This window comes from Haliaeetus albicilla, chromosome 12 (genome assembly GCF_947461875.1).
Source record: "Haliaeetus albicilla chromosome 12, bHalAlb1.1, whole genome shotgun sequence".
NCBI lineage: Eukaryota > Metazoa > Chordata > Aves > Accipitriformes > Accipitridae > Haliaeetus > Haliaeetus albicilla.
The window spans coordinates 14,113,041-14,136,825 of NC_091494.1; the positions used below are offsets into that span (position 1 = coordinate 14,113,041).

A 23,785-nucleotide genomic window follows, 5' to 3' on the forward strand; every position below is an offset into this window, starting at 1 on the left:
CTCACCTGGAGCGTAACTTGACAGCATGCTTTGTTTTCACAGTACTACCAAATGCCAGCATTTAAAAAAAGAGAAAAAAAAAAAGAAAAAAAAAAAGAAAAAGATACAGGGAAAAAAAAACATAAAAAAGAATAAAAAGGAAGAAAGCTGAGCAGTAGGCACTAAATTGTGGTATTAAAACTCAATTATTAGACACCACACCTGTGCTTGTGTGATATTAAACTTTAGGGCCTTTTGCAAAACTCTTCTTGCGTGACCACCCAAGAAAATAATATATCACAGGTATGGAACGGACAGGTTCCTCTCTCCAGTAAAATTGTCATTATCAATATTTCAGTAAATATATGAGGATGGTGGAAGAGATCAAAGGATATTATCTATGTGAGAATAACTTCTAGGCTGTATTAACCTGTGGTAGCATGTCAGGTCTATCCTATAAAATAAGTCTGGAAAACAAAGAAAATACTAAGGTGATTTGCTGATTTATCCAAGACATCAAAACTACTACAGCTTTTACTGGCTTAAAAAAAAAAAAAAAAAAAAAAAAAAAAAGAGTCTAAGGAGACCATGCTGTTACAGGTTTTATTCACAGTTCTTCCCAGGAGAGCTCTGGAGAGATTTCTCTCTCTAAAAATCATAAACTGATCTCAGAGGCCCTTTAAAAGCCGAAGTGAAGTTCTCCTTATAAAATGCTCTTTGTCTGTCAGAGGAAAGGGTTTCTGATCAATGTCCCTACAATACATATCGTATTGCAATAACCTAAGTGTACTGAAAAAAACAAATGTCCATCTTGCAGTTGGGTACAAGGAAAGAAACATCAGACTTGTGTAGTCAGAATGATATCACAAATGTTGGAAACAAAAATTTAAATTCCTGCAGTGCTAAACAGACTATTTCAACTCTTGATGAGACTGACATATAAAGCAAGATGCAAGAATACTACAAATTCTATAATCAATTACCACTTGCTATAAGTATTGCTGAATTTTAGCTCATGTTGTTAAATGCTACACGCTTATGGCACTGAGTGTGACAATCATCATCATCATTATCACTAGCAGCAGTAAGTACTTTACCCTTCCAAAAGGTTGTGAAAACATCATCCAGCTAGTCATCCTCAACTCCTGGGAGGATCAAAATATTATTGTTCCCTTTAAATGGATAGTAAAATTAAGACAAAATTATGTTGAACAACTTCCTATGCAATTAGAATGCAGATAGTTCAATACTGAAGAGGAACATAGTTCCTTCTCTACAATACCACCAAACACCATTATGTTCTTTTAATGGCATTTTTTGTTGAGGCACTCTCAGCTTGCAATAGCTAAAGAAGAAATTATCAACACATCTATAGAGTTGGAAAGGGTTATCTTTCAGCATAAGATCTCAGTGAAGTCTTACAAAACAAATATTTTATGCTGTGTTTTCTTTACTATTTTCATTGTGTCTGAAGGTTTCTTAGCACATCAGAGGACAAAAAAAAGAAAGAACTGTATGTAAATATATATAATAAAGTAGGAAGCCATAATGTTGTAAGATTGGGAAAGTGTGGGATGAGATACCAGATACCAATGATTCCAGATTGTCAAAAAGGCTGAATTATATAGCTTCTTCAAGGTATTTTCCATGGCTATTAAATCTTGAGAAATCCTGAAAATCTCTTGGTCCGAGTACCTCATTTTTTTGAATGCAGAAGACCAAAGTTCTAGTGATTAAGGATTTTCCACACTGAAAAACTGGGAATTGGTAGAAAAAGAATTAAACGCTACCATGAAACCAAATACTAGTTGAAGAATTCTCTAGTGATTTTATCACAAAAGACATGATTGCTGAGCTGCCTGGAAAGCGTGACAGGTGGTTCTTGCAAGATGCAGGAAAGCAACATTTTTCATTTTCTCTTATTTTCTGCCCTTCTTTAAGAAGTACAGATACAACATCATAATCAAATGATAAACCATGGACACAATCTGAGTGGCAACAATGAAAACCTTGCTGATTTCTGAGACAATACAGATAAAATTGGAATATGCATTAAAACGCAACTTCCTTTAAGTTTTACTGAAAAATCAGCATAGCCTTCTATTTATACTAAATTATTTACTGCAGCTGTTTTTACATCCTCTGTTGCTGACATTCTATCAACAGCTCTTTTCATGTAGTATTGATCAGACTAATTAAGACAATATCGTAACTTACATTGCACAGGAAGTTAACAAGCCCCTTTTACTCTAGGGACTGATGCAAACTCAACATGATTGAAATCAATTCAGATTCAATATTGCACCTACTACTAGAAAGGGATATCTTGTTGAAGATGAGAGGTCTAATGAAAGTACTGCTGATTTTTTTTAAACCTAATTTAGAACAAGCTTAGATATTGACCTTAAAGTTCTTGAGATGTTAATTCATCTCTACAGTCTACATTAACAACCATTACATTAAAAAAAAATAAATCCCAAAGCTTGGAGGCCAATATGTCCTAGTGATTATGAGATGGCCAAAAGGATGACTGTGATAAAAATAACCACAGTACACCACATTCATTACACTTTATGATACTGTTAGCATCAGCTTTCTTAGCAATACAGATTTAACCAACTGCACTGGTCAATTCATTTTTTCAATGGAACGTTAAATATTTTTAACATAAATGAAACAAAGTACATAAATCTCATTTTCAAAGTAGTATAATATTCAAACTCACTGAACAATTCATCTGTTGCAAAAAATATGACAGGATGCTCAAAAACATTTCCATACTAATGGGAAGATTGGGATCCCTTAGGTGTGTTAAATATTTTTGTATCTGCAGTTTGCCTTCTAGAGGTTTACTCATTCAAGACTCAGTTGTTCAATGTTTCCAAACTGTTTACACCACAGATGACTTCCAATCCTATTTATTTTTTGCAGGCTTTCTCTCTATCTTATCATTTATATATTTGTAAAAATTCTTCAAAGGCAATATGGTGCTCTGAACCATTTGTTACGTTTTTTTGGGCTGGTGATATGGACCAGGGAACCTCTGGGCTGAGTTTCTCTTCAGATAAGTGAAAAGGAAGATAAAAAGGATACTTTTACTGTGGGTGTCTTTTGTAGCTTTTCAGTTTTAGCCAAGATTCAACTATTACAGGGATGGATACATCTCTCATGTCACTTGCATGGTTGTGGCACCCTGAAAAACAGCTCAGCTCTAGAAAGTTACACTTGGAATCAGTTCCTGTACTCTTGCTCAGAAGAAGGTGAACTGCAACCAGACTGGAGGTCATGCAAACAGAAATACAAAAGCATTACACTCGAGCCTAGCTGGCTTGAATGCTGTTTTCCAGTGTGTACAATGACAAGAGATTTCATCACTTTTAAGAAGTCTCAGAAAGAACAATCTCTCTAACTATTCTCTACTATGAGAAATCATAGACTACATAAGGACTGCAAGAAACTCGTAGCCCTGATATTGTCAGGGACATGATCTTGGATCTTGCTTTTCTCACAATGCTTTTATAACTGAGCAGAAATAGCTTTAGTAACAATTCCTGTTTGAACTGTGACACTCTCAAATAGCAGAAATAGATTAAAATGCTAGCTTCCACAGGCATCTCAGGAGGTTTTCATTTTTTACTCTGCAAACTTCTGCAGGAATGAGAAGACAAAGACTTAACTGCTGTTTTCTCTGATAAAAATGAATCAAAATCCTAAAAGTCAGGTCTAAATATTCTTAAAATCAGGGGTGATTGAATGTGAGGTATCTCTTTAGAATGCACCATTGATGCGTGTTCTGCTGTACTTAGTAGAGTGCATTATAGCACCGACGATCCGTGAGATAGAAATAAATGCGCTTGCCATATCAAACTTTCAATACAAAAACCCTCCCAATTACCTCTAATGTAATTCAAAAAGGGACTGAATGGCATGCAGTAACTAGGTTGGGAAGCCTGGTGGAATAGAGGAGGGTTTTCACAGATGTGAAACAAGATGCGAGACAAAAAGAACCCAACTAACAGCAACAGAAAGGTTCCTCCAAACAGAAAGGTATCGTTACAATGCTCATAACCATTTGATCTTTGCAATACTTCATTACTCTACTGTCAAATCAAGATGTCTTGTATGCACCTCATTCATGGAGTGAATCAATCCTGATTTTCTTAAATTAAAAATATTCCTGAAACAATGCATTAGAACATGATATGCTATTCTGTTAAATCCTCAGAAAGAAAACGTCCCCTTCTGATGGAGAAAGTTTCAGCTATGTTTTATTTCTAGACCATTATGTATGTAATTATGATAGGGGAATTCCCACAACACTGTATAGAACACTTGATAGTTATCTCTCTGCCACAGAATACAATCAGCATTTTCAAGGAGAAGCAAATGAGAGTTCAAACAACGTAGCTCCAAATCCAGCAATAGCCCAATTCCTTGAGGAATGTGCAGAAAGTAAATTTCAGTTAGATCCACTGCAATCCATACAGATTTGTTTTGGAGGCCCTCCTGCAAGATGAATCCCATGTTCCATTTTGAGAATATCAGAATCAATGCAGTGCCCCTCCTCCATGTTTTCTTCCTCCTGTACATAAATAGTACTAAACAAGATGTGCATGAGGGGAGAGATTAAATTTAGGAAAGCTATTTCTACTTCCTACTTCCTCCATCAACTTAATGAGCAGTTAGTTGGCAAGTGACTTGCACATATCCTGTTGCCAGCAGAAGTACAAGCTCATCATTCTTTTAACTGATTTTCATGCCTCTAAGTCCATGTAATATAAGTGTTGTGGTTTAAGCTCAGCCAACAACTAGGCACCACACAGCTGCTCGTTCACTCCCCCCACCCAGTGGGATGGGGAGGAGAATTGAAAAAAATTCAATTGTGGGTCGAGATAAGAATGATTTAATAACTAAAGTAAAAGAAAATGTAATACTAATAATACTAATACTACTACTAATAATGAAAAGGAATATAATAAAATAAATTAAAAAAAAACACGAAGAAAAGACAAGTGATGCATAATGCAACTGCTCACCACCAGCTGACTGATGCCCAAGCGGCGATCCGCCCCTCCCAGCCAACGCCCCCCCAGTTTATATACTGAGCATGATGTTCTGTGGTATGGAATATCCCTTTAGCTAGTTCAGGTCAGCTATCCTGGCTGTGCTCCCTCCCAGCTTCTTGTATACCTGCCTGCTGGCAGGGCATGGAAAACTGAAAAAATCCTTAATTTAGGATAAGTGCTACTTAGCAACAACTAAAACACCAGTGTGTTATCAACATTATTCTCACACTAAATCCAAAACACTGTACTAGCTACTAAGAAGAAATTAACTCTGTCCCAGACAAAACCAGGACAATAAGCCAAATGATTCCCAGCAGAACTCGGGTGTCAAATGATTACCTAAAACAGAGACATCAATGGGCTGATGTGCAATTAATTATTTTTAGCTAGTCTTAAAATGTACCTAGAATGAAATGGGACAATTAGTTAATAAGAGTGAGCAGGAACTGACATTATGAAAGCATACCTTGTTTTGTTACTATCCAGGTAATGGAAGTTATTTGCACTTATTGAAGAAGCTACGAATGAGTATCTTCTTTGCTTTATACACTTTTGAAAACTCACCACCAACAAACATATTAATGCTGCACAATATATTTTTATAATATTTGATTTTCAAAGCAAACATTCTTTTCTCACTTGTGAAACTATGTCAAAAGCTTAGCTGTCAAACACAGCCCAGTTTCAACCACAGTGTAGAATCACAATTAACCACAATTAAGCAGTTTGGTTTAGAAATTTGTCATTGATCTATGCTCCATGGGGTCAGTTGCTCCAAGATATAGTTATAGTTCCTGAACAATATGAATCTCAAGAATCCATCCCTTGAGACAGCTGCTCACACAGAGAACACAGAGGGAAGAAAGAAGACCTGACTGGAACATCTATGTACTTTTCCTACATGTACAAGCTAGGTAAACCCTCAGGAACATATCAACAGTGAACAACGTGGAGTAACTCCAGAGTTGTAAAAGCCCTTTCCATTCAAAAAAATCAGAATATCAGAAAGTTTGTAGGTCTTGATTTTCTATTGTTTAGAATCTTGTGTAGTAATTGTGTTGTAATTTCAGTATGGTTTAAATGCACCTCAGATATTTTTGCAGGAGAATGCATGGTGACTGGAATCAATCTGGCCAGTGAAAAAACAAAGAAAAAGGTTGTTTCACCCTAATTCTAGTTTCAAAGGACTTCCTGACTAATATTTTTTTTCCCTTACACATCCATGGTTTGGTATTTTGAAGGGACAAGAACCTATTTACTCTTTCATATTTTTGTCTGTTCTACAGCATATTAATATGACTACAATAAGCATTAGGAATATATCTTTTTATCTTTGCTTTGACATTTCTTGTATTCTGAGTAAAATAAAACAAAGAGGGTTTACTTCATGTAACAAATTGCTCTGGATGTAGCCATAGACTGTGAAAAGTAAATAATATACTGATGCTACCAAACATTATTTTGTAACTGACCAGCAACTTTCAGCAAGTTCCAAGGACAAAACCAAAAGTAGGTATTTCATAAAGTTTCTGGCTAGCTCCTCAGCCAATGAACATCAACATGCCTTCACTGATTTCTGATGATCTGGCCCTTCATTTCAGGAAATATCTGAGTGTACACACAAAATCCAAAGGTGTGAAGTATAGCAAAGCTTTAGCTGTCAGGAAATACTCACTCTGCAAACAGTCAGCATTTAGAAGGTCTTGGCACTTCTCATGGCATTTGACACCACATTCGGTGCATCTCATGCCTTGTCTGGCTATGCCCCAAAGTAGACCTTCACATTCATAACAGTAGGTAGGAGTTGTAGCTGTCCAAACTTCAAAGTTATGAGGTGTAGTTGATGATATTGGATAGATCAAAGCCTGCAATGTCTTCTTGAAGACATGTATTTTCTGTTGGATAAGAACAAAAATAAACCAAGACTTCTGTTGAAGTATTGCTTAATACATGTGAACTGGAGCTAAAGTATATCTCATTACACTTACAATGTTACAAAAAATCTGAATATACATAGAAGTATGAACTAATTTGCAAAACACTGATTCACTCATTTTTCCTTGCACTTTGAAGACAAAAGAACCCTGGATGACTCTTTTGACTGATTACAGAAACAGGAGAGTTAAATTGGACTCAGGTCAGTCAATTAACATAGTACTATATATTTTTTATATTCTGAGGCAAAAAAAAAAAAAATCATTAGCATTACATTCATTAGTGCCTTTTAAGTGAATACCTAACACATTACTTCTGAATTTTTATCTTTCTACAGGAACTTAGACACACTGCACAAAATGTACTTTGATTATATACTGTGCTATCCTTTAATACTTCATGTCTATATAATCTCCTCATCAGATAAAACTGGGCCAATTTTACAGTTCCATTTTTTCTGTATTCCTATAATAGCATACTCACTACTTCCTTTTTAAGCCAAGAGGCTTTTTACCTGTAAAAAAGAATGATCCATACTCTCAAAAATCTGGACTGTTTTGGCATAGGACCCATGACCAGTTCTAGTAGAAAAACAATTATCACCTATTCACTGATTAGTACTGCAAACAACCTGAATCTCAGCTCCTTAGCCCTTAATAAGGTGAAAACAAAGGAGTCCCTGAAGTTTTGTATACAAAACATAGGGTTACATGGCCACAATGGTCTGATTTGTTCATTTGAGCTTTGTTTTCAGGCACCCAGATCTTCTAAGTCCAGTTATTTATTGGGAATACGAAAAACTCAGCAGCCTGTAGGCAGCACTTGGTACCACACAAAAATATGACCTTGGGGTTTTTTTGTGTGTATGGGTTCCCCCCCTCAAATGCACACATGGCTGCCATAAATCTATTAGAAGTTCTAGACCTGTTCCCTTCTAAGTTAATAAATTGTTTCATTTAGAAAGAAGAAACCATATTAAAAAAGGTAGTACAGTGGGAAGTGGGATATTTCTGAAAGTCTGTCATACCATCTCTTCATCTTGTGTGGATATAATGCAAGGTAGCTGTAATGCTGGCTGTGTAGCTGTAGCAAACTGGGGAACAACATTTCGGAATTTGTGTTGTTTGTCCATACGAGCTTTAAAATTACCACCACACAGATAGAAATAGAACAGTATAGAAAGCAAGGCTGACTTACTCAGTTAAGCATTTATTAACACTCCTATAATTTTAATATTTAGCTGTGGTAAGTATATGGCAAATACAAGATATTAGCCTAACAACATGCTGACATGCATTTGATTTTATTTATCTGCATCTCCACTCAAACGTGAGAAATTCTGCTAATAATAAATTGTCTGAAAAAAAAAATTTTTTTTTGTGTGCATATCCGTATAATGTTGCACAATCAGATGTGTCAATTAAAGGACTTTTGCTACCACAGGAGAATCATTATCATGTAGTCATAAATCTACTGATTCATAGGTTCAAGCACTACAAATAACAAAAAACAAATGTTAAGTAGCTTAGGCTGCAACAGGTCTTACTGAAGTTCATAGTCATATGCTAAAGACAACATCCATCCTGTGAAGTGTGGCCAAAAAACATGCGGTCAGACATTTCATGGACGTTTGATCCTAGCACCTCTGAGAACATTGTAGAAGTGAACTAAGAAAAGAAGTTGGTATAGCAATAAAGACCAAAACAAATATTGAATTGCTCTCCAAGGTGCTTTCTTAGCTTATCCTAGACAATTAGCCATCTAGTAACTCCCCTGAAAGCAAGCAAAGCTCTGCACTGGTTTGATTTGGCAGAGCCTAAGAAGGACTGGGATAGTCATGGCCAGCTAACTCAGCAAACTTCACCTTTGTGCATTTATTCACCCCCTGCTTCCCACGTCACAGCTTACCAGCTACAGAGATCAGAAAGAAAACTTCAAAAACAACCTAAAGTGAATTTACGCAGCTTGTTGAGGTATTGTGTTTCTCAGAAACCACCAGGTCTTTGAAGATTCCTTTGCAGATTATACTCTCGCACTTCTGAACTCTAGTAGTATCAGTACAAATCCTGCCCTTTCACCCTGTTCAGCTTCACTATTTTTTCACAGTATAAATAATTTTAGAATTTTGACAGTAACTTATCTATTTCTGAAATGGCATTAAGTAATGAAATGGCACAGTCCAACAGGCCTTGAAATAAACATCTGAGGGTGAATGAAGTTTTCAGCTGAAAGACACAATTTATAGATTGGTTTTGCTGCTGAACATGATCTTTCCACTGTTGTTGATAAAGAAAACTACAACTGTAAAGGAGAATTTCATTTATCTTACTATCTAGAAGCTTTCATTCCTAATACTCTTCTCTGTTTAAATATATCTATTATATGCATTCACTGAGCTCTGGGCATGGCAACATTTAGCACTGTTAATATATAGGAGGATTATTTAGTTAGGATATATGCTTATCCTCCAAAGTGAAGTTTATTTGTCATATACTACTTAAGATACTTTTTCAGTGTCATCAATGTATTATTTTCACAAACTTGCAGCTCTGCCTCTTTGTTCAGCAAAGCAATTAAACAAATGCTCAATTGAAAGCATACGTTTCAGCATCACTGAAGTTCATACTTTGATACTGCTTAAAATGTCTTTGGATCAGTGCCTGAGAACATACAAACTCACTGTGTCATGAATGTGTTATACCAGAAGGATAGCAATGTCAGGTGGCAACGTGCAAAGCATTTAACCTCAGGTTTTAATTTTTGGAGTAAGTGGCATTTGATTTTTAATAAAAGGCATTTGTTCAAAGAATTTCCATACTGAATCTAATCAGCCAAATAACCTGCTTCTGTCAGAGTTGCTAATATTCTCTCCAGAAAAAGTTGAGGGAGAGTAAAATCCAGAAAAGCTTTAATCAGAGGAATAACTTGCCCAAAGGGGATTTTCTTCCTTAACTCTCAGCGGTGACTGCACTTCTTCATCTGGTTTTGTCGAGAGTATCTGCAGAGCTCTTTTATGCCTGAAAAATGTCTGTTCTTATCGTTTTCAAATCTTGCTCTACTCAGTTTTAATGATGCCTTAGGGCATTAAGTTCTGCTGGCTACTTACAGACCAAGTACAAAAGTAGTACCTTTCACTTGTTTTAAATATCTTGCAAGTGGTTTTACTGGCTGTACCGTTACATTTATGCTCTGAAGAGTACCTACTTCTCTTTAGTATGTTTAATGGGGGCTTGGCATAAGACAGGCTTCTCTTATTCATCTGTTCTCTGAATTAGCTTTTTACATTTTCTTATCAAATGCCCTTTTATGTTTCTAAATTATATTTGTTGTCTGCCTTTGGACTTATGTTTTTATTTAAAGATTTCTTAAGAAATATCTATTACTAGTACACAGTTTTTCATATGGCCTGGTTCAAATGGAGGCCAAAGAGTATAGTGGCATAAAAATACATTCAACTTATTTTTCCCTTTCCATTTCTCCTGAGCCATAGTTCAGTAGTTTCTCCTGATTGACAGCAAGCATTGGAGAAACGTTTACATTGAGCTGTTCAAGTGGATTTGCTGCTGCCTTTTTTCCTCCTGAACAGTACCACTTAAGTGAGAATCTGTAAGTGCAGTCCAAATTATTCTTTCTTGTCCTGCATTTGTTGGCAATTAATATTATCTCCAAAACTTTCACCTTTAGCCCTCCAAATTCACAGCCTGGTGTTTTTTTGCTTGAGGGGAGGCATGTAAACAAATAGTTGTATTTATTGTCATAAAAGGTAGTAATACTTATAAATGGTTTTATTTGTTTGTTTAGTTGACATCTTTTAGTAAAGTATATGGAGTATCTTTGGGTCTTTTACTGAACTTAGATATTTTTGTAGCAGCTATAACACAGATGGAAAAAGTCTTCATTTTGCACCACTTACACGGCATAAGTTTGTTCTCTATAATTTTCCCTCAGCCTTTAACTTCTTTTTAAGATTCCATAGTTATCCTTTATTCTAACATCCTTTGTTGCTATTTTGAGATAGAAAAACAAAATAACTACCTCTTCTACTGAAAGGTCATTTCAAACACCAGCTGTTTCCGACCTCATCAATCCACCCCTGAGCACTACCAAATTATTCCTTTATGATTACCATATAGGCACAGAAAGTTCACAATAAATCAGAGAAGAGTGATGGACGTGTGTATGCTCGTGCTATGGGTTTCAGTCTCCGGAGTATCTGTCAACATGTTCTGCTCTTCCATTCTTCTACTATGGAGCTTAACAACAGTGTAAAAAAAATTCAACACTTTTTTCAAAATATATTCTAGAAGGCTATGTTTGCACTAGCAATTTAAGGAACACAAAAGAGGTCTTTATTCCTTTCAATTAGTGCTTTGCTTACTTCAGCCATGTAAATCCGCTTGCGTCACACTTTAAGTATTCCTGAAGAAAATGGCACCTGTTGTGTTTTTCTTTAAAATAAATTTCTTTTGCAAAATGTAAGTGAAGTCAATAATTGAAAACCACAACACACAGGTTTTACTAGCTATGAGAATATATTTTTTTCGAGAGATTCTCCTGTTCACTTCTTGTATGAATTAAATATTTCTTTATCTTGAATCACATATGTTATTAGCATGAGTTACATTTACAAAATCAATTAACGTCCCAGCCACCTGTATGGACTGGGGGGTTGGGGAGGGGGTGGAAATCACACAGAAACTTTCTTGCAAAGTCCTGTCATTCTAATTGTACTCATGGTGTGATGATGAGAGACAGATGCTGAAAGACTGCAGGTAAAGCATGGTGCCGCTGGACAATTTAAAATAAAAGGTTTCCCAAGTAACTATTTTTTAAACCAAAGGTTTCTTGCTTAGTCTCTTCTGACCATCATGGATGTGAGTCAGCAGAAGCAAACCTGGTCTTGTCACTGTGGATCAGGCAGCAAATTCTGCTCAAGGTCCCTGGAAGTTCCTACACAATAAATGGAATGCTTATACACTCAGTCTTATCCAGTTTGGAATGTCTAAGGCTGAAATAATTTCTGAAGAGCTCTGAATAAAAATTTCTCCATTACTTAAATGGCTTAAACCTGCCATTGAAAACACTTACCATTTCATCATTGTTTATGGAGGTCCGGATGAGCATGGCCATGGAAATACCAGATTTTCGAGCTGCAAGTGTCTGTTTAAAACAAATGCAAAACTGTTAAAAATTACACTAGTAACTCCAGTTGTTGAATCTAATGGAATGCAAGTCGTACTTGATTATGCTATTGGATTTAAGCAAAACTGTAGGAGTTGCAAAAACTTAGTTAATGTTTGCAGCACACAATTTTTAAGGCTTCAGTACATAATGCAAGCGTGCTTTCCATCATCATTACTGTTTCTTTCAGCAGTGCCTAGCTGAACTGCCATTTCTAATATAAAACCTGTTATTCAGAGGTTTATGTCTCAGGTTTTTTAAACCACAGGCTGTCACTGGTTTTTTGCTTTGCCAACCAAATGAATGTGGTACAAGGATAGGCATCCTGCCCTAATTTGGAAGCTGTCTGTCCCTGCAGCAACATGGGAGATCATTTTGTAATAGTCTTACGGTTTAAGTTGTCAGTCCAGATAATTTTTTATAACTCACTGAGCATTTTTAAACTGTCTGTATGTATATAAAATGCTACTTGTCTTAAATAAAAAGTCTTTGGGAAACCTAAAAGTAATTTTTTCCTTAAAGACAATATTCATTGAATACTATGAATAGCTATACGGAGAAATACTCTGGTTCTTGGAGGGAGTATAAAAGGCTGGAACTCTGTCTCAATCTGTCTTCTTTTGCCCACATGATGTTATGGGTATATGAACACCTTCCAGTTCTGAAGACTAAGTCCTTGGTTGTAGAGACAATCTCATTTGCTCTAGTATAGTACACACAAAAGTACTCAAAGTATTTTTTAATATACAATAAACAAGGAAATTTTATTTTCCTTACTCCAATATCCCTGTAATTTAAATGGATCCTTGAGAATTAAATAGAGAGTATAATGATCAGAAAGAAAAAGACTCTGGGAAAAGGAGTTCTCTGTGTTTTCCAAATAATATTTCAACTCTGAATATAACTTCTGCTATCAGTAGTCTTTTTGGCCTGACAGAAACAGATAAGATTTATTCCACTGTACAAAATATTAACCATAACCCTGCTAAATTGCTGTATTTTACCAGCAAAATTGGGCTCATGCATCCTTTCCCCATTCTACATCATTCCAAGTGTGCCTGTATACTTGTGCTTTACCTCTCTCCCGTAATCCAGCATCTGCTTTGTCATACATTGCTGCCCTCATAGTCTAGCAGTGTGAGGATGATTAATTATACCATCCACTAACCATAAGTCTGTTGTTGCCTTTGTTGTGAGGATACAGATTTTCACCTTACTGTGAACTGGGTCTCTGTAGTCCGCCATTACAGAGCTATTACAGCAAAAGTTTCAGTGATGTTTTGCATATGACATTCTTATTTTTGTGAAATACATATTGGGTCAGAAGCAATTTAGGCTCACATCAGCAGAGAAACTGCATCATTAATCTTTGGATGGAGAGACAATTCCAATTTCTTCCCATTTTATAATTTTTAACACTCACATAATTTAAATGGATTTTTTTTTTGTTTAGAGATATTAAGACTGTTAATTTTAATTTTAAATGTTCACTTTCCCCTGAGAACATACCCATTCAATTTTCAATAAGTTTCCCTTGATAGTAATTAAACTTGCAGATAGACACAAAATTACTAATCTTGTGAAACCAATTATAGGGTAAGGAGTCATCCTTGGCACAGAAATACTTGATTTGATTCATCACTGGCCTATTAGAGTTAATATGGGATGCAAAGAACCTCTCCCCCCCCTTTTTTTTTCTTTTAAACTGTCAGCAGTTTACCAAGTCTATGCCATTAATTTGCTATCAGTTTTCCCACTCCATTATTAATAAGTAAATAATTCTGTTTGCTTCTCTGTGACCATCTTTTCCTTCTATTTCTGTGAATATGGTAAATTCCATTAGTGTGCACCAGGGAGATTGACAAAGTGACAGGAAAGATTAAATAGAGCCCAGGCTTTTCTTCTTCAATTTTTTTTTGTGACAAAACCTAATGCTACAGAACCCACACATCAAAGTGAGAAATGGCAAGCAAAAACATGTTTGGAACAGTAAGAAGAAAAGAAACAATTTTCATAATCAGTAGAGTTTAGGTTTAAAAAGATTCATTTTAAAAGCACCGATCTTCTGATCCCTCTTGAAGCATAAGTTTCTTTTCAAAGTCTTGAAACGTAGCCACTTATATTTACTTGCCTCCAGTATGTTAGTTTTCATGTTCCTTATACTTAGAAAGTGATTTGATTCTTTTAGGTCTAAAATACACAAGCCTAGCCATTCCAGGCTATAGAGCAACATGGACTAGTCAGGACAGGAATACAAAGGGCATAATAACATTAACTTTGAATATAGGGTAGTGAATGCTACTATATTCTGTCCTCCAGCAATATATCAAAGTACATGAACCAGCAGGAGAACTGCAGTTTCATGCTATCAGTATAAATCAATAAACAGATACTATTTCCTGTGAGAAAACGGAAAGTATGGGAGCAATTTTGACCCTGTCACATGTCCTTGAGGCCCAGTTCTCCCAAGGACTACTCCTGGAATCATGTAGTTTAACCATTTTGCTCCTTAATCAGAAATGTCTCTAAAATCATACTACAGTGCCCTATATAAAATAACAAAGCCCAATAGGAAACAGATAATTAGGCTGTTCTTAATAAAGTGTTTGTCATGTTGGAAGGATAATAGAAGAAAGTGATATCTAGAGGGATTTGTGGATTAAATTTACAGGGATTTTAGTGAAAAAACTCACAAGGATTATTTACATTTATCCATCACTGTCAGAATAAACTGCATCTTCAAGAGAAAGCCCATAAATAAACTATTTCTGTTCTGAAATACTGTAGTTGGTGATAACTCAACAGCTTGAAGCACTGAACACACACAGAACAGTGTCTGTTCTTAACAATGGAATGAAGCAAGGAGGAGTAAGTATTTTGGAAAGAGGAAGGGAAAAACGCTGCCAGACACATTTATGGGAAACAAGGTGACATGTTATGAATGCAGCAAGGAAACTTTTTCCCCTACAGCCCTTCTGTTTTTAAATAGTAGCAAGGAAGAAAGGTAAGTGTAGCTAATCATCTGGAGCCTCCAGGAAGGAGGTCCAAATTGCCAGAGCATCAAAAGAACAGGGTGAGCAACAGGAACCTGAAGCCTTTCACTATCTCCTTTAACAGGACGCAAGACTTGTTCAGCAGTTTACACTTGCTTACCCTCTCAAACTGACATTCAGATACTACCTCATGTCTTATATGAGAATTTGACCTGCAGAGTATAAAGATCTCTATGTAGGTACTGTTGTATCATGAACATATGGACAAATTTATTAAAAAAAACCCAAAACCAATAAGAGAAGATGATAAAGCAGAACACTGCGTATTTAATTTTAAAATGTTTTTCCAAATCCCTGATACAGGATTTAAAATAACTTAGTCTCATTTGTGCTCAAGTCCTCTTAGACCTCCTAATAACTTCTGTCTACATTGTCTTATGTATTACCTCCAAGTTTTCCTTAGCAGCTTAAATAAATAAATATAATTAGAAGTCATTCTAGCAAAAACATTGAAAAGTAGTAACTATAAGTAAAAGAGAATTAGACTCAAGCCACAATTAATGTTAAATGAAAAATTGTGTGGGTGAAAAAAGAGCCACCTGCCATGATGAAATAAAAGAAAGCTGTGTTTTGAGCAGCTAAAGTAGCAGGGAGGAAGGAGCAGTCAAGCCAACGTTTTGCAACTGTTCATGAATGCTGGCTGTGCCATGCAGTAGTCATTTCTCTGTTTTTACAGAGCATTTCAGTTTTCCTGATCATCTTCTCCTTCACAATTTTTTACTTTAAAAGAATCTAAAGACTGCTATCACCAGGAAAAAAAAAGTTGAAGACAAAATATTTATTACCACTTTACAATTACAACCACTGTTAAATTTTTAATGCAATGTAAAACTTACTCACCAGGGGTGAATCTGACAAAAAAATACTGCTTTCAGCATTTAAAAGCTGCATGATTTCAGAACTGTTTCTTTTTGAGCAACTGCAGGTAATTTATCAAGGCCAGGTTGGATAGGGCTTTGAGCAATCTGGTCTAGACGAAGGTGTCCCTGCCCACGGCAGGGGGGTTGGGACTAGATGATCTTTAAGGTCCCTTTCAACCCCAACCATTCTGATTCTGTGCTGATTCTATGATCACTCTAGGGATCTTGACTTTATTATTTCGGACAACAGATTTGTCCTCTGTTGCTTGGGGGAGGGGAGGTGGGGGCAGGAAGGAGGAAGAAATGACTCAAAAGGAAAAACTGCTATTCTCTGAAATTACTTACCCCGTTCCTACAATTTTTCTATTAAAAAAGTTGATGTCTGATCCTGAAATGTTCAACAGAACTGCAATATTAAGCTCAGAAAGTGGATTTAGAAAGGAAATGGCAACTTAGCCTAACTACACAATCATTACTAGACACCACTGTAATACCATTTACTTTTTCCTTCATATTTGTTTTCATAGCACAGACACAAGAGCATGCTCCATCCAGCCTCTAAGATCATTCTGAATAATAAGGTTAGTCAGAAATAGCATGGGAGACAACAAAACCAAACAAGTACATCAATAATTTCTTAATTTCCCCACAACTAATTCTTAATTCCTGGAACACACAGAAATGTGTGAAATAAAGGAATGTAATCATATTATTATGATTTCCATTTAGCTGAATTTAAAAAACCCCACAAATATACAAATGTTGTTTGATTTTTATGGTTTATCTATTTAATGTATGAATATCAAAATATTTAATCCAATTTGTCTATTAATGATGAAAGGAGTTAAGAAAATGGACTGCAAATAGCAGATTTAATGTAAAATAGTCCGGATATTTAGCTTTTATCTAATGATTACTCTGACAATGTACAAAACCTGAGAATACGGCAGCTGCAATTTATACAAATGTCTTCAATCTTAAAAGAGTTTAAACTACCATGATTGAGTTCTAGCCTCTATAAATGCTTTTGTTGTGGAGACACATAAAAGAAGTATCAGTGCATTATTGTTTTAGCTGAAATGGGCAGTTGTTTTATCTGGTGTGTTCACTTAAACTGTATGAACCAAACAGACCGTTTTACAACAGCAGCAAGGAATTCACAAATTATTCTTGTGTTCTTATAATCAAATGATAAAGCTAAGTAATAATACATTCTTGAATGACCAAAAGAAGAAATTTGCCTGATTACAGTGATTGTACAGTATAAAGTTACCTTTAAATCAAGTGAAACCAGGAATTTTCTAGAGTGTTCATAACAGTTGAAATGATGACTTGCATTAACAAATGCAAAGACTAAAGCATAGACGGACAGAAGAATAGAGCTAGCTACTCTGTCTATGACTGGGCAGATCACCACACCTATTTGGCCAGTGTGAAATAAGTACTTCTAACTTCCAACATAATTATTGCTATTCCTCTCCCTGGTTGTAGTCTCACCTCAAATGAAAGCTCTAACTATTATAAAGAGAGGGAACATGTTTGTTTAAAATTAGAAGTTACAGCAATTACATCAGCAAGTGCACTTGACTCTTTCTGGCTCTACATTAAACAGAGGTCTGTTCAAGATCTCTGTATTGTTATGTGAACAGCTCTCTGTATTATTACTCCACTTAATCATTTCTCCTTTCATTGTCTTACTCTCCTAGACCAGGTATATTCTACTACAACTCTCATGACCCATAGTGAAACTCATGACTGCAGCAAAGAACTGTTCCTGTAGATGGATTTTGACTGCCTTATCCTCTCTAATGACTCAATACAAAACAAGCAGGGAAAGCAGAGAGTCCTGATGCATTAGTGAAAAACTCATCTCAGAGATTTAGGAGAAAGAACTAGCAAGGCTGCTGTTGAAGACCAGATTTTTCAAAATGTGAATTTATGGAACCAAATGGGAGTCAAAGATACCATTTTAAGAAGACGTACGTCATTTTGATAGGCCTTATATTGAGGTACCATGCTGAAAGCATGAAAACTAATGGAGAGAAACTGGAAGCACAAAGTGACTAGGAAAATAGGGAGGGACCTTTACAAGTGCCAAAGTTGGTGGAAAAAGAAAATATTTCCATGGCGCATTAATTTAGTTATGAGGAAAAAATTACACTATAGTACCTAAGAGTCTCTATTTGCTTTGGGAAATTCACCTGTTACAAGAGAGATCAAAGAATTTAGTTCATTGATACAAGAGGATTTAAAAGTAGGGAACACTTTCAACTTCTCTTTATCTAGGTATCTAAGGCTGTTCAGTTCCACAAGGAAGCATCATGACTGGGTCCTAAACAATCTGCTTGTATCATTAGAGAGAATATTTGGAATACATAGATAACTTTTTAACATAAACTTTTTTGAATAATTTTGGCATATATGATGCAGGACAAGACATTCACATAATAAGACACAACTTCACTTAGGATTAAATTCTTGGTCATAAAGTAGTTTTTCTATTTTCCAGTAAAAGGTCATCACATAAACTATGACATTCATGAAATCACTAAGAGTTATTATGAACATTTTATAACATTTATCAGTACAAAAGCACTTACCATAGCCTGAAAAATCCATCCAAGATAGGAAAGAAATTATAAAGAATATTAATAATTTGTCAGAATTATTGCAACAAAAAAAATCAGATTGTATCTATTTCAGTCAGTGTCAAAAGATTCTAGCACTCATTTCTAGCAATATTATTTCTATTTTTCTGAAACAGTAATCTAAGTAAACATAATAAAAGATCATTTACAACATATCAGATCTTACAAGGACTTGAGAATTAAGTTACTGATTTAAATGAGGCATTTTGGAATCAACCTGTTACAAGCTCAGAGCTCACAGGAGATTGCTTAAAATGCACATACCTTTGAATACAAATAATCTTTCAGAGATGAAGATGACCTACACTAAGTCTGAAATAAGTTCCTCTTGAGCTGGTAAAATTGCTTTAGGTTTACAGCTGCAGAACTGAATTGTAATATAATTTACTATTTTAAAGGTAATATAATTTACTATTTTAAAGAAGTATATACTTAAAAAACATATAGTTAAGAGCTATACTGTAAGTCTATAATGATTAAATTCCAGAATAAATTTCAGTTTTAAAACTCTGCAACTTACACTTATTAAAGGTAGAATTCCTTCAAGAGGAGTTATCCTTCAATGACTGGACAGTAAAGTAGTAATCATTACATAGTAATCATTGACATATTAGAATAATAAAATGAAAATTTTATTCCACCATTCAAAATGTGAATTTTCGATTTTGTTTCACTTTGGTAATCATTGTTTTTCAAAGTGAAGAGTTAATATTAAGATTCTGATGTCTTAACTCATTCTGAGTTATACCTGTCTGTAAACAGTTCTAACAATTAAGAATAAAGCAAAGGACTATTTAGTATGCATAAAAGTGTCACAACATGGCTGTAAATTATAGTAATGTAAAATACAACTTACAGTGGAGTGGCTACTGTCAAAAAGATGGTTTCAATGAATGCAAGCTCTACTATGTCATAAATTGCAACTTTTCATTGATTTCAGAAGGAATTCTACTCTAAAACGGTTGCTGTGCTTTCTCTTTGTGACCATTCAGATAGTACGGTATATCACTGTAGAGTAACTGAACAGAGTAACTGAGGATACATTGAGCAATAACTTGGCAAAGATTGATCTTTTAAAGACAACTATAATAACCATTTACTTTGGCTGACTCCCCATCATTTCTTTACAATGAGAAATTGGTTTGAGGGCTCACCACCACCAGAGACTAAATATATATTTTATTGAATTATGAATTCTATACTTCAGGAAAAGAAAAATTGAAATGTGAATGGCATTTGAAATTCCACAGAGCAGAGAGATTCTACTCAATCTTGTTTAGACTGCAAGTCCCAATAAATCTGAAAAGAACTGCTATTTTTTTCATCTTTCGGAAATTTATTTGCCTAGATTATTATTATTGTCTACAATGACTGCTAAAATAACATACCTCATCTTGTACCAAAAGTATGCATAAGTCTTTAAAACATTCATACTGAAGCAGGGTTGCTTTTTAAAAGGAACTTCCTTCTTCTTTCAGTATTATAATAAATCAAGTCAATCGGTATCCCAAACACTCAATAACAGCTGTCCTCACAAGCTAATTCAACATGAAAATGAGTAGTTTATTACTGCATGAAATGCACATTACTTGATTCCACGAGTAATATCTAAATATTCGATCAGATATTCAGATTTATCTAGTACATTATAACAACTGCATCATTGACTTTTACTGGCCTCAATCCATTCTCTCAAGATAACTTCTCTCCACAAAACAATTTTTGACAATCATTCACATGCACAACAGTAATTACAAGAAAGATCTAGACAAATGACTCAACAGTTTCATGGCATCAGAAGTTACTTACCACATCTCGAACAATGGGAAAAGATTTCTTTCTACGCAGGTCTGGCATGCTATCAATTCCATACAGCCCACGGCCAGCACTGTAGGAGATGAAAAGTCAAAGAAAAAAATAAAGACCTGGGGCTTACAAGTTTGCATCCTTAAGAACTGCTTATAATATCTGTATTTACAGTTAAAATGAAAATTTACCAGTTATCAGCTAAAGAAGGTAAGTGTTCTAATTCTTATGAAAAATTAACGAGAGTGTTCTTGGTGTGGCTGACTTTTTCTCCTGGCATTCATCCAAAACAAAGAGTAATTGAAAGGTTACTTAATACCTCCTGAAACTTTTTATCATGGATTTAGAAGTTCTAACAGTAGCTTTATATCAAAAGGACTTGTATATCTGGTAGTTGAGATGGAGCCCAACATGGTACAGGATATCATTGCTGTCATAAATTTGATACAAACTTAATACTTAATCACATCTTCTCATATGAGTCCATGTGAATGTGGAAAACAGAATTTGTCATGTTTTAAGATAATTCTATGGTGGCCATCATTATTTTCTCTTGCCTGGTTTAAGCTTTTTCATTAAGCACACATTTAAACCCCATATTAGATCTCACATACAACTTGGAAACAACAGCAAAGAACAACTTAGAGCCTCTTCAAACAATAAAAGGCTGACACACTGTCCTGGTTTCAGCTGGGATGTAGTTAACTGTCTTCCTAGTAGCTGGTACAGTGCTATGTTTTGAGTTCAGTATGTGAAGAATGTTGATAACACTGATGTTTTCAGTTGTTGCTCAGTAGTGTTTAGACTAGAGTCAAGGATTTTTCAGCTTCTCATGCCCAGCCAGGGCACCTGACCCAAACTGGCCAACAGTGTATTCCATACCATGTGACGTCCCATCTAGTTTAGGAACTGGGAAGTGGGGGGGCAGGGATTTGCCGCTCGGGGACTGGCTGGGTGTCGGTCGGCGGGTGGTGAGCAATTGCCCTGCGCATCATTTGTACATTTCAATCCTTTTATTACTACTGCTGTCATTTTATTAGTGTTATCATTATCATTATTAGTTTCTTCTTTTCTGTTCTATTAAACCGTTCTTATCTCAACCCAGGAGTTTTACTTCTTTTCCGGGGAGTCAGTGAGCGGCTGCGTGGTGCTTAGTTGCTGGCTGGGGTTAAACCACGACACACACCAACAGGATTTGAAAGAATACATACTGATCTTGTAACAATCTGCCTCATTTTCCCTGACTCTTCAGAATAGGTAACGCAGGTATTATCCGCCTGATTGTTTTCCACAGTGGATGTTGGAAAATTGCTATATACCTTGTCAGATCTAATTCAAAGATACTTTGAGATTCTTGGAGAAGCTGGGATACCATGTTTTTCAAGACCCAAAATATTCCCCTTCATGCTCTTTCTGTTTGGCACTGTTTCAAATACCCTTTTCAATTGTTCTTATATTTCTATCTCTCTATATCTATGTATTAAAAAAAACACGTCACAGCAAACAGTTTATCATCTGAAAGCCCTCATTTTATTTATATACATCACAATCATTGTGTGAAAAGAGATTTAACTGAAATTAGTGACAGAATTTTCACTTCCTTCCAAAGACTCAGTACTTTGTCCCAAATACTCCTCTATTGACTTGAGGATTACAACCCCCCACCACTACTGAGTTGACAAATTACATATTAATTAAGCCAAGACTCTGGCTGATGATTCCTGTTGGATATAGATGTTAGAGTTCAACAGCTGCAGCTAAATCCAAAAGGAATTATGGATCAGAGACCCCAGCTGTCACAATTTACTGCCTGGCATATTGATATAAACTGAAATCAATGCTGGGTTATGCTAATATGCCAGACTAAGCAGTTCAGAGACAGACATGTCCCCCTATTCTGATACCTCAACTGCTAATATCTTCAAGATGAATCAACACAAGCCCACAGAACTCATAAATCAGAACTCCAAATTATTTAAGAGAAGTGAAATACATTAATAGTTGTTACAAAAAAGGACACCAACTCTGGTTTAAGCAATCTCTGAATTACAAGGTATTAGAAGACTAGAAGGCTAGGAAAGTATCCTAAGGAAATATCATCTTATGCTATGCTTACTCTTTTCTGACAATTTCCTAGGTGTCTGCTGTTGGCCACCATCAGGAGGAGCAGGATGCTGGGCTAGATGGACCTTTGGTCAGCCTCTGTATCACTGGGGTTTGTTTGGTTTTTTGTTGGTTTGTTGTTGGGGTTTTTTGTTTGTTTTATTTTTTTAAGGCAAAGCCTACAATAATTTTTATCTCTCACTTGGAATAAAATGGGGTTCTATTTGGTCCCCTTACTATGCCACAGGCTTCTGGAAGAAATGGACACAGCAATAGACTGGCAGTAATTATTTCCATGCTTTACTTTCAACAGATGCGGAGCAGCAAATTTACTTTCTTGGAGCATGCTTGATAGCGGACTTGAAAAGTTCAGCTTGAGTGAACCTTAACTGAACTAAAATCAGAGAGGAAAGGTAAAATGGCATAATGGCATCTATAGTTAGGGGCATTTGTTCACCATCTGTTCATTAATTCTCATACTTTGAAGTTCTGGTGAAACTTTATCTTTGGCAGTATCAGTACTACAGACAGGTCCAGCTTCTGATCTGCAGAGAAATGGGGGTGCTTTCTTGCCCAAAGTCCTGTCTCTAAGATATGTGAGACACTAGCACAGTTACACCATAAAAGAGTGTTGAAATGAATCTGGGCTATCAGACTACTTAGTGGGCAGCTCTCCAAGTAGAACAAATTGCAAAAGGAATTTGGGAAGCTATCCTTAAGGTCAAAGAGTACTTTTACATAGCAGGGGACAAATCCCTAAAATGGCATAAAAAATAAACTTATAAAACCACAACGCGGAGACAAACATTTGGGACAAAACCAACAGGCACTGTGGCATGGATAACACTGAAATCTGTGCTTTGGATTCAAGAGATCAATTAGCATCAAGGGAACAATTAACTGTTAAAGCTAATTCTAGAAATAATGAGTCAGAAAATACTGCTGCACACTCCAGTCCCACAGTTTGGGTTACTGTGATGAAGCACTCATCACAGCTGCCAAATATTAAAGCTCAAAAGTAAGTTAGACATTATACATTTGGAGCTGTTGACACACAGATAAATCCCACAGAGAGAACAAACCCATTTCTTCTATCTTGTAATAAACAAAGACACTTTGAACATTTTCTTATATGGATTTTAAAAGATTAAATG

At 35.7% G+C, this 23,785-nt stretch overlaps 1 protein-coding gene across 4 annotated transcripts in view; it reads right to left on the reverse strand.

Moving 5' to 3' along the window:
- Positions 1-23,785, reverse strand: part of UNC13C (unc-13 homolog C) — a 201,049-nt gene that overhangs the window by 130,431 nt on the left and 46,833 nt on the right. For all 4 annotated transcript variants that reach the window (XR_011327075.1, XM_069798209.1, XM_069798208.1 and 1 more), the window contains 3 exons: positions 20,532-20,610; positions 12,069-12,140; positions 6,721-6,940 (listed from right to left, as the gene is read on the reverse strand). Coding sequence is in view for 3 of the 4 variants with exons in the window: in XM_069798209.1 (XP_069654310.1) it covers positions 6,721-6,940; positions 12,069-12,140; positions 20,532-20,610 (371 nt within the window). In the remaining variant the exon portion in view is untranslated. The remainder of the gene's footprint in view (positions 1-6,720; positions 6,941-12,068; positions 12,141-20,531; positions 20,611-23,785) is intronic.